General features: G+C 38.3%; 1 protein-coding gene across 1 annotated transcript; it reads left to right on the top strand.

Moving 5' to 3' along the window:
• The first annotated feature begins 15 nt into the window (after positions 1-15).
• Positions 16-2890, top strand: ZNHIT1 (zinc finger HIT-type containing 1). The gene is made up of 5 exons (XM_051995951.1): positions 16-124; positions 237-407; positions 1670-1749; positions 1889-2058; positions 2375-2890. Exons 1-5 carry the CDS (start codon positions 103-105, stop codon positions 2394-2396), a joined length of 465 nt encoding a protein of 154 aa, XP_051851911.1. The 5' UTR covers positions 16-102; the 3' UTR covers positions 2397-2890.
• Positions 2891-12626: the final 9736 nt, after the last annotated feature.

Genomic DNA, 12626 nt, shown 5'->3' with positions numbered 1-12626 from the left:
AAAGAGTTTCCGCCGGAAGTAGATGTGATCTTAGCAAATCGGAGCTTCCTGGCGAGCGTCTGCGCCTTCCCTTCGGAAGTTTGTGGGCCGACTAAAACAAACATGGTGGAGAAGAAGACTTCAGGTGAGTTTGAGGCTCTCCATGGGTCCGTCGGGCCCTGCAGCCTCTTACCCCTCCTTGGGTGGCTTATCCCTTAACGACAACGCCTGATCCCGTTTTCCCTTCTTCCACGCAGTGCGGTCCCAGGATCCCGGACAGCGGCGCGTGCTGGACCGGGCGGCCCGGCAGCGCCGAATCAACAGACAGCTAGAGGCCCTGGAGAACGACAACTTCCAGGATGACCCCCATGCCGGCCTTCCCCAGCTAGGGAAGAGGCTGCCGCAGTTCGACGATGATGCCGACACCGGTGAGGCTGAGTGAGAGAAACCTGGGGACTACGATGGATTGCTGCGCCCTTAGAGGTTGGGATTTAAAGATGGAAGGGATCTAAAGAGATCTGGATTAGGGACTCGTAACCTCTCTGATGTCATGGGCTCTGCTCTTGGCAGTGGGGTAAAGCCGTCTGTGTGGGTGTGGTTTTTTCCAACTTCTGTCATACAAAGAAAGAAAATGAGATTCAGAGATAAGTAGTGATTTGCTGAAGAACATCTGAAGAATAAGTGGAAGAGCTGGAATTTAAAAATACGGGTTTCTTAATTTAGTTTTGGTTAAACAAGTGTGCACAATATCCCAGAAACTGTGTTAGGTACTGGTTTAGAAAGATGAAAGCAAATGGGCTCCATCCTTGAGGAACTCACAGAAACACCACCAAAATATATAGATGTAAATACTCTCTCTCTCTCTCTCTCTCTCTCTCTCTCTCTCTCTCTCTCTATATATATATATATATATATATATATATATCAAGTATATGAAGGAAGAGGTGAGAGGCAGGGAAGATATTCAGTCCCTGTTTTTGCCTCACGGTCAACAGGGGTAGAGTTCTAGGGCCAGGTTCTTTGTAGAAAGATGAGGCCTGTTTGAGTGAATGTATTCATCCTCAGTCAGATCAGGTCTGTCAGAGGATTCACTCCAGTACTTCAGAAGTAAAAGAGGCCAAAAAAGTGAGAAACTAGACTAGTTAGTAAAACAAAGCTTACAAAGGAAAAAAAAATAATATCCTGATGAAGGAAAAAAGGTAATGATGGTCAGGGGTACTTTCTTTTTAACCCCAGTTCTCCCTCTGTGAGCAGTGACTGTCACTTTTTCTTCTCTGAGCTAAATGAGTTAGCAGATCCCTTAAGATTCTAAATCACTTTGCATAGTTGGAATCCTCAGTCACATTTAAATTCATAGAATAGCATGGTCATATAGAAAGATTATTAAACTTGGAGCTGGAAGACTTCTCTTTTTTCCTCCTAGATAGCTCTTATTTTTCAATTCATGACCTGTGACCTCTGCTTTTGACATAATAGGTGATTTAAGTTGAAAGATAAAACTTAAGTGGTAGGGAGGGAAAAAACACAATTCTCTGAAGTGGGTAGAGTGGAAGTATGATGGACTTGAGGGATATTAGTCTCAAGGTGAAGAAAAGTGTGGGGAAAAAAAGAGATTGGAAAAGTTCACAGAATAATTAAAAAGTTGTTCACAGAAGTTATTCTGTGAACAACTTCTCTCATTCCCCTTTAGGAAAGAAAAAGAAGAAAACTAGAGGTGATCATTTTAAACTTCGTTTTCGTAAGAACTTCCAGGCCCTTCTGGAAGAGCAGGTGAGAAAAATGGGAAAACTTAGGGGTCATGGGGCTGGGAAAATAGAAATATCAAGGAAGCAATATAAGGGGGCAAAGTTGAATTGTGCAATAAAGAGGTAACTCTAGATCCATGTTCCTACTCCTTTACTTTTTCCAGAACTTAAGTGTGACTGAGGGCCCTAACTATCTCACAGCCTGTGCAGGGCCCCCTGCCCGGCCCCAGCGCCCCTTTTGTGCAGTGTGTGGCTTCCCTTCTCCTTATACTTGTGTTAGCTGTGGAGCTAGATACTGTACAGTCCGATGCCTTGGCACACATCAAGAGACTCGGTAAGACTGTATCCCATTTCCTCCCTCCCCTCCCCCCCCCCAGTTCTCCTAATCCTTCATTAAGCCAATCTACTTCTGCCTCTTCTCCTAATTTATTTTATACTTGAGAAAATGTACCCTCCCCTTTCCTCTCATGTGTATTGACACTCACATTTGCTTACAATGAAATAATCTAAATAAACTCACAGAGGGGAGAAAAAGACCAAACTTCTTTTTCCATAAAAGACTCTTCTTTCTTCTCTCTATACCTTACCTTATTCTACCCACCTTCCCCTGCACCTTTCCCATATAACTAATGCCTCAACTCTGTCTCCAGGTGTTTGAAGTGGACAGTGTAAGTGGAGACCTTTCCCCAAGGACAAAAACCCCTACCTCTTCCAGAGAAAAGATGAAACTATTGGGACCTTACAACTTCTTAAGACAGGATTATTTTATTTTGTCATTCTGTATGCCACAAATATCATCAAAATCAGCATTTCCAAATACACAGAAGTCACAAAATATGATTACACATAAAATTCTTACATATATCTTGCATTCTTTAAAGGATATAATACATGTTAATTTCAGAGCTGTCCTGCTTGTCTCTCTTTCTGAACCTTCTTTTGGTCTCTTCTATGCATTTTTAAAATGCCATGTGATTCTTTTTCTCCATATCTATTGTATATCTCCTAATCCTGTTTCTTTTCCAACAAGAAAGATAAGTTCTGGGGAAATGAGAGCCTCTTCTCCAACTCCTACCCTCAGTGCTTCAGTTTAAATGGGGGAAGTGATATGGAACTAAATCCTGTCCAATCTATGTATCTTTAATAAAGCCCTAAGAAAAAGCCTAGATGTATCAAGTGGACATTTTATTTGTTGCAGATAAGTATGATGGTTCAGGTCCTAGAAGGACATTCTCATAATTCTATCCTCATTTTCCCCCTTTCAATGTTTATTTGGTCCTCACTCTTAACCATCATCTTATCACTTTCTCTCCTGGTTTCTCCTTTAGTGTCTTATGCTCTTTCTTTTTACTTAATTTCCAAACAATCTATATGTGTGCTTGATTGGGCCACCTACTGAGATAATGAACTGTCAACTAGACTGGAACTGGCTTCTAAATTTTTGTATAGCCTGAGCTAAACAGAGTAGGCTAGAGAAGAGTCTGGGATCAAACAGAAGTTTAATTAATTTCAAAGTGAAGAAAATGCATGCAAGTAGAAGTCTTCTTGAGGGGAAGGACTTTGCTAAGTCAAGGGTGCAATGTCTGGTTCCATTCACTTGGCTGTTAGAAGAAACAGGGATTGTAAGTATGTGGTGGAGTGTGATGGATAATTCTCAAGTCCCTGGGAAATAGGGAGCAGTGAACACTTTGCCAGAGGGTGAGATCATTCAGAGTGCAAAGGATTGTTGTTATAACAAACTAAGGGTACAGCCTGTTTGTGGGGCCTTAACTTTGGGAAACAAAAGTGTCTCCAAAATATTTTGACAGAGTAGAGGAAACTGCAGAAGAAATTGGAGAGCTTATTGACCCTGTCTGTGTCCTTGGGGTTTTCTAGTCAAATGGACAAGAAGAATTGGTCCTTATAACTAATTCCGCAGCCAATTGGCTCTTGTTACTAAAAGTAATGCTGTTTGAAATGTCTGGAAATGGAGCAGAGGGTGCAAAAATCACAAGAGTTTTGTTCAGTTATTTTAAGTCTTAACTCTTCATGACCACAATTGGGATTGGTTTACCTTCTACAGCTCATTTTACAGACAAGGAAACAGACAAATAGGTTAAATACCCAGGGTAACACAGTAAGTGTTTGAGGCCAAATTTGAACTTAGGAAAATGAATCTTCAGTACTCCAGGCCTGGCAAGAAAAAGCTTTACGGTGGAGGAGAGTGGTAGTGAGTGAACTTTACTCTCATCAAAATTGGCTTAAAGAGGAAATTACATATATGCTCAATATGGGTATAGAAATTTGCTTATCCTGCAGGAAAATAAGAAGCGAAGAGAAGGTAATAGAGGAAAAGGTATATTGGAACAGGGAGTGGTTGGTAGTAAAACACTTTTGAGGAGGGTCATGGTAAAAGGAGAGAGAATGGAAATACAATTAGTAGTAATTGGAAAAAGAATTTTGAAAAAGTTTCTCTGATGAAGGCTTCATTTCTCAAACATGTAGGGAACTGAGCCAAATTTATAAAAAACAAATGAGTCATTTTCCAGAAGATTATAAAATCATATATATCCTTTGATCTAACAATACCACCAGTAAGCATGAATCCCAAAAAAGATTTTAAAAAAGGAAAAGAACCTATATGTACAAGAATATTTTTAGCAGCTTTCTTCTCAGGGCAAAGAATGGGAAACTGAGGGGATGCCCACTATTTGGGAAATGGCTGAATAAATTGTGGTATGTGATTATGATGGAATATTATTCTATGGGAAATGATGAACTTGGGATGTTCTCAGAAAAATCTGGAATGCCTTCCATGAACTCGAAAAGTAAAATGTCCTGTGTACAAAGTAATAGCAATGTGAATGACTGCTGTTCCCAGCAATACAGTAATCCATGAGTACTCTGAAGAACTAACTGAGTACAAATTGAAGCACACTCTTTTTTTTTTTTAACTTTATTTTTCTTGACAGTTTTTTTTTTTTTTTTTTGAGGGGGAGGGGAGTGCCTTCTTAAAGGATAGGGGTGAGGATCTAGAACTCAAAATTTAAAAACAAATGCAAAACAAAAAATTTTAGCTGGGAAAATGAAAATATTTAAAGGAAAAAAGAAAAGAATAAAAAGACTTGATGCCCAGCACTCTCTTCTACTATAACACCTGTCTTAACACAGTTTTTAGATCACCTATAAACTTTATTCTAAATGTGAGATTCTTTTCCGGTGACTGAATTGCTAGAGGAAATAAATTATGTCAATCATGACATTCTTGCTGCAAACCATACCAGAAGAAGGAAATTTAAGCTAAAAAGTATTCCTAATAGATACTCTTTGGAAAGGTAAGGAAAGGAGTTAGGAAAGAGGCAAAAAAACAATTTTTGTGAGGTATTTGGATGTTAGATATTGCAGTGCAGATAAGTATTTCTCAGAAGAGAACAATGAAAATAGCCTTTTTTAAAAAAAATCACATTAAGGAGGAAGAGATGAAATTGATGAAACCTTCCAAATTAAATCTTCATATGCTCGGATACTTAGTGACTTAATGCATAAGTAGAAAGTGGGAATGGGAGAAATGTATGCTTATATAAACATACAGATATGTGTATGTGTATGTTGTGTGTGTGTAAAAACATGTTGTGGAAGAATGACTGTAAGGGTTCTTTAAATGGGTCACCACAGTGCAGCAGGAGGTGTGAGAAGCCCGAAAATAGTTTTCTGTGGTTAGGGACTGCCCATGGGCAGGGCTCCTGTCATATGGAGATAGCTTCTTAACGGGAGAAGGCTCCCTCTCTGATTGGCTGTGTGTGTGACTTCACAGACCCTTTTTAAGCCCACTGAAGCAGGAGGTCGCTCTCTTTATCCTGTAGTGGTTGAGCTGAATGGATGGATAGCCAAGAGAGGCAAGGAGCTTGATAGTGAAGATGTAGGTCTCCATACCACGTGTTCACTAGGGAGTTAACAAGTCAGGTTAATATGTGAGCATATATAATAAAGACTTTAAGTTTGCACATGGCTGTGCTTGAGTGCGCTATCGGTTATTAAACTACGATTTAAGAAATCATAGCCAGAGACCTCTGAAGGCCTCAAAGGAGGTGAGCCAGGTAGAATTTGTTGATACTGCAAAGGTCAGTGGCCAGAGATACCCTGATACCCTGCAAATTAGGAGAGATTGGCAATATAAAATAGCAAGTAATGCTAGGGCTTTTGCAAATGAAGTGACTGCTCAGGGTTAAGTAGTAAAACGATATTTTACAAATGACAGAACCCCTTCTTTAGGCAATGGTAGTAAGGGCTGGGCTAGAAGCAGAACCTGAGGTCTGAGAAATATTATCAGTCTCAGGACTCCTGTTGTAGACTAGGACATGGGGGGGAAGCCCTGGTTTAAATTAGGAGACTTAAAAGTCTGACTCTTCCAATTAGGAAAGTGTGATCTTAGGGAAGTCGGTTCTCTTTGGACTTCTGTTTTCTCATCTGTAAAATGAGGAGATCAAATCAGATGATCTCTTAAATTCTCTTCCAATTTTACTTCCTGTGATCCTCACAGAACCTGGAAAGTGTTTTGAAATATTTGGCCAGGAACTGTGAAAATTTGCAGATGAGAAAAAAGGGACTTGGTAGTGATGGTATGGAAATTGGATTAGAAGTAAAATAATAAATTTCTATTTACTAATAGGACCCACCTTCATGAAAAAATTTCAAAGTCTCAAATGCAACTAACTTTAAGAGGAGAAGGGGATATTTGAATTGAGAGGCGCCTAGACCACCTAAAAGTCACTCAAAAAAAGAAATAACCTATAGACTTTACTTTGTCCAATAACCCATAGAGAAATCTCCAGCATTCTTAAGGGACCCTAAGATACATAGGATAGTGTAGGGCCAGGGAAGTAACTGAGTGAGTCTGCTCAGTACTAGCAGCCCGAACCATCCTGAAACCTTGGGCTACAGAATCCCAGTTCAAAGATCAGCCCAGGGAGTGGCAAGAGGAGCCCAACTTAAAACTAAGTAGCCTGAAACCAGCTTCAGGAAAAAGGCTATAGATAAAATCCACCTTAAGTGGTCCATTAAGCCTGTGGTGGGTGCTTTACAAGGGAATAGTCTGGCAGCTTGAGAAGCTAATGGAGGAGGAAGTCCCCAAGTCCTGTGGCAAGAAGAGTCTCTAAGCAGACCTCGGCACCAAAATAACTCCATAATTTCTTGGAAGGAGAATCCAAATATAGCATCCTATATACAGGACCAGGAAGCCCTGCCCATGGCATTCATTTGTAGATACTGCCTCAAGATACTGAAGTGGATGAGATGAGCAAACCAAGAAAAAATGATACAGAATTAAAAAGCTGGAAGAAAAAGAGGCAAGAAAAATGGTTACTTTAGGATATTCAGTAGAAAACTTCACCCAAGGGCAAATGCCTTGAAAATCAGGATGGATAGAACAGAAAACAATAAAATATGATACTTTAAAATAAAGCTAGACAATTAGGAGAATGGGAAGTGTAAAAAATACATCAAAAACAATTGCCTTGGAAAATAGCTTAAGGAAGGATAATGAATTATTGCACTCTCTGAAAATGCTTTTTTTTTTTTTTTTTTAAATAAAGTCTGGACTTCTTATTTGAACATTATTACAAATTACAAATGAAAACTACTCAAATCTCTTAGAAGTAAAATAACAATTAAAAGTTACCTCCTGAAAGAAATCCCAAAATGAAAATCACAGGAATGGTATGGTCCAAACCAGAGTATCCAGGTCCAAGAAAAAATATTGCAAGAAGTCAAAAAAGGAATCCAAGCAGCAAGGAGCCACAGTCAGAATCACAAGAGACTTACTCAGCCCTTTTATAGGAATGGAGAAGTCAAGAAATAAAGACTTATAACCAGGGGTTCTTACTGAGAAAAAATATATTGCAAAGAGAAGGGACACTTTTAATAGAATATTTCGATGTACTTCTGAAGAAAAGGTCAAAACTGATTAGACATTTGTACATGCAAAGGCAGGAGCTAAGAGAAACAGAAAGGTACACATAATTAATTGAAAAGATGAATTATTAAAAAGGGGAGAATCTTCTCAGAACTCTAATATCTAAAAGAGAAAGAGAAAAAATGATAGAGGATTTGTGTTCTATTTAATGGTCTTGAGAGGACAAAAAAAAAATCCACTTGAGAGGAGCAGACAGAAGAAGGAATATCATCACATAATTGGTACTAAGATATGATCATTGAGGAAAGAGTGGGGGAACAAGCATTCCAAGAATCTAACTTCTAAACTGAAAAAGGATGATTAAATACTTTTATAAGATCACAAATGTCAGACAAATTCCCTCTTTTCTTGCCTCATTATTTGTAAAGAGGGGTAGGAGCAAAGAGTAAAGTACAAGAGAATCGAATGGAGATTAATAAATACAACTATAAATGTGCATGAGTTCACCCATAAAACAGAAGAAGATAGGAAAATGGATTAGGAAACAATTCAATATGTTATTTACAAGAAACACACTAGGGGGGAAAAAAAGCATAGATTCACAGCTAAAATTAGGGACTAGAGAAAAATCTTCAGCTTCAATAAAGCAACTAAGATTTCAGGTAGTGCTACAGGTTCTATAGGGGTTTCCTCTTAGTAGAAAATGACTAAATGTTTATGAATATAATGGGATATTACTGTGCCACAAGAAATAACATAACGGACAGTTTTAGAGGAAACAACATCTGTAAACTAATATAGAAGCAAAATATGCATAACTAAAAGAATGGTTTGTACAGTTTATAAAGAAAAACAACTGTGAAAGATTTCAAAATTCTGATCAATAGGATGACCAGCAACTATTCTACTGGACCATAAATGAACCACATTATCTACTGCCAGAGAGTTGATAGACTTAAAATTAAGAATAAAACACATTTTGGGGGATATAGCCAATGTGGAAAATTGTTTCATATGATAGTGTATATTTGTTATTAGGGCAGTTAAGTGGCACAGTGGATAGAGCACCAGACCAGGAGTCAAGAAAACTTGAATTCAAATCCAACCCCAGACACTTATTAGCTCTGTGACTGGGCAAATCACTAAATCCTATATGCCTCAGTTTCCTCATCTGTAAAATGAGATAAAAAATGAAATGACAAGCCTTTCTAGTATTTTTACCAAGAAAATCCCACGTCATGAAGAACTGAACAACAAAAATTTGTTATAAATTTTTTAAAAATCATATTGGAGGGAGAAAAAATGCTTATACAAATGTAAATTTTAAAATAAAATTAAATTTATCACCATAACTATGCAGAAAGTTTGATCTGCCTGTATCATTAGGAAGTAAAGCCCAACAATTTCATTCTTTGGTTCCCCAAATCCTCTCTACTGAGGAGGAATTGTCTGAACCATTCAGGGAGAAAGGAGACTTGCCAGTAGAGGAGAACATGAACCATTTTCCCAGGACATATGGAAGCCCTGGGAGACTACATGCAGAGGATAGAAAAAATCAAGAAGCTCCTGTAGTGGAAAACCCTTTTCCTTTTCCTTCCTTGGGTGGTATAGATTTCATATCTTCTGGCCACTGGATATGAGGAGCATGGAAAGTTCCACTGAATCACAGCCTTCTGTGGCCAATAGGAAATTTGGCTAAAGCTAAAGATCCTTATACTGATGGTAGATCTTTGTGAAGTGGTGGCAGCTTTGCCTCTGTCTTCAGGATTTTTATACCACTTTTCAGCATCCCCAGAGCCCTCCATTTTGTAAGAAAGAAAATCAGTTAAACAAAACAAACCATTAAAATGGCCATACCTCATTGTATAGACTTCACTTTTCAGCTGTAGTAGTCTGTTTTCTGATCTCTAGTTTGCAATATTACACCTTTTTATTCTGGTTCAAAGGAAAGAAAGCATTTATATACTTTTCAAAGCCATACCCATTTACTCTGGAGAATGAAATGGCAAACCACTCCAGTATCTTTACCAAGAAAACCCCATGTACAATTGGTTCATGGGATCATGAAAAATGAGCTGTAATTAAAAAGACTAAACAACAAACAAAAATACCTTTGCTCTCCTGTTAATAAGTGAGACTTATCACTTAAATCTAATTGGTGCTATTCATCATAACATGGCCAATTCTAGTATTTGCGTTCTTTTGGACCCTGGAAAAATATTGAAAGACATCTTTATCCCCTCTCTTATCATACTTTTCCATACTTTTCATATGAATCCCTACTGTCTCAGAGTAAGAAATTCAGGGTTAACATTTTATGGATCACTCCTGTATTAGAGAACATACATTAAAGATCAATACTCCTCCATTCCTGGCTATATCATTGGCACCATGTTTCCTTGAGCAGCATGACATTGCAGCCATGTATATGAATACCTTCTTTGTTAATTCCTCCAGCCCTTCCTCTTTTCTAGAGAAAATCTGAGAACACCCTTTCACAAGACTATCTCATTGCTTTCTTTCTGTTACTCTCACCACAATCTCAGTCATTATGAGCATAAGTTGGTCCCATTATACTGAAAGGGGACATTATCCTTTTTTAGCTTACCTCTGCCCCTCTCCCTTTTCCCTTATAACAAATCATTCTCTGAATCTCCACCTAGAACAAGATAGCTTGTTAGAGTTCTTAGAGTATGAAATGTCCTCTCTCACATTAGAGTGAAATATGGCTCACATTATGGTTTAAATTGGGGAAAAGAGATGCAAACAGAGTATTCAGATAAGCCAGATAAAGCAGTGTGTCACTCAGTGGCAAAGGATCTGGGGGAGTCTGGAGTTTTCTCAGTGGAACCAGAGAGAAAGTCTCCACTAACTCAAAGTGATTAGCTAAGTAAGACTGACAGGAAAGATTTTAAAAGGTACTAGATCTAACATTCCTTAGTTATTATCAACTGTTCTGGAGAACCTGGATTGCCACCAAAAGAAAAGTGAAAGTAATTTGGTTCAGCACATTCAAAAACTAAAGATAGCTTTCATTTTTTTAAGATCAGGCAGTGAAAGCAGAAGGCAAGTGGCTGATGAAGCTAGCACAAGTGAAAGAGCAATAGGCCATTGGCAGAAAGTACAATCTCTGACCCAGTGCTTTCACAGAAAAATGCAATATCCCCTGAGATCATAATTATAAGACATAGAATTGGGAAGAGAAAAGAAAATAAGACTTGAGGATCAATAATAAGCTTAGCTTATCATTACCTATCCCCATGTGTGATTTCCTTCACAGAGGGAGCAGAAAGCAGATAGATGGGCTCTCATCATTAAGGAATTGGGAAGGTTACAAAAAGTTTGAACAGCAACCCGTTAAGTTACAGGAAAAATACCTGACAGTGGGGTTCGGTAGAGCTGAATCTTCTTCACAGCAGAGTTTCATCAATTTGGAGACCTTTCAGATGACTTACTTTTTGGAAAATAGTTAAGTCAATTCAGTACTTCAAATGAAGACTGCTCTCTGTTTTTAGATGGCTAAGAGTTTCAAAAAGGTGAATTTTCATTCCATCTAATACCCTCAATGAGGCTCTGTAAAGATGAAAGTTGACATTCCTAAAAGAGTTGTTCTGATTCAGAGAGCAATTTGGTCTAACATCAAGCTTTAGTTACAGTTCTTCCCATTAATCATATAGATCAACTAGTGAAATTTGAATGGCGGAGTGGGCTATCAGCAACCATCTAGGCAAACATGACTCCATGAACCAAAGTATGAGAGAAAAACAGTTTTCCTCCACTAGTCTTGCTCACAAAGAGAACAGCCTTTTATTGTCTAGTCCTACTCTCTCCAGTCTAACAGGTACATGACCACCATACAGAACTTAATGTAAATGAAGATCTCATTTATTCTGTCCCTGAAGGTTTTCTTACATATCAGCTATGGAACTCACAGTTCAGCCCACTGGGAGCACTTGTCAGCACCCCCATACCACATGACATCACTTATTTCCTGATAAATTGCTAGTGAAGTTCAATTGCCCATGCTATTAGTGCATAGAAACCTCAATAACCAGAGGAAAATTACATTATTCAGGATACAGATCCTGAGTGTTGGGGCTTATTGGGTTATTTTGAAGAGGCTCAGGACATCAGCAATTAAACTGAAGTAATCAGTCTCTATTGGAGTCATAACTAAGTACTAACACTCTCTACAGATGACTGCCAAAGATTCCATTCAATCTGATTTTTATGGACAAAGACTTCAAAAATATGAGACCCAAAGTGTTATAAGTCCCAAAAGGGAGAGCCTACTAGATAGTCTGCTTTAGGTCTCACAGGGTTTTGGTGTATTCTGGGCCTTACTCAAAAGAATTAGTTGTATAAATGATTGAATAAATGGGAATCATATGAATACCCAGATTAAGAATGCGGGTCCTAAAAAATCTGAAGAGTCCAAAAAGCCCCTGTACTTTCCTTATAAATTGTGAGGAAGTGTCAGTTGCTTATTTTGGATTTTGTCCAGCATTATCCACTGTGTTCTCCCAAACCTGACTGATAGTCCGGACCCTGGATTTTCTTAGGACTGATTTCTTACCTCTTGTACCTCATATAAATCAGGGCCTCAGTCAGTGTTCACTATGTCCTTAAAGCCTTTAGGAAAAGAAGCCTCAATTTACCAGGAGATAGCAGTATGAGAGAGAATTCAGGTAACCCGGGGGGGAGGGGTAGAAGGTAATATAGTTATTCCTTTCACATTGCAGGTGTTAAGGGCATGGACCCCCCCTACTATCAGGAAAATCCATGTAAAACTTTTTGGCTCTCCCTTCATACCAGAGAATTTTTTCTTTTATTGGTTATGTACATTATTAAAAGATAAAATATGTTGATATTATATAATTCTACACATATATTTTATGCATTTATGAGTTTTAAACTTCTGTGTCATAAGCTGGCTTTCGTGTGTTATCTGCAGTTTCCACAAAATTCCCCCCCAAATCCCTATTTAATTTCTTATAACAACCTACCAAATA

The sequence above is a fragment of the Antechinus flavipes genome, chromosome 4 (genome assembly GCF_016432865.1).
Source record: "Antechinus flavipes isolate AdamAnt ecotype Samford, QLD, Australia chromosome 4, AdamAnt_v2, whole genome shotgun sequence".
Classification (NCBI taxonomy): domain Eukaryota; kingdom Metazoa; phylum Chordata; class Mammalia; order Dasyuromorphia; family Dasyuridae; genus Antechinus; species Antechinus flavipes.
This window is presented reverse-complemented; position numbering and strand designations above follow the sequence as displayed.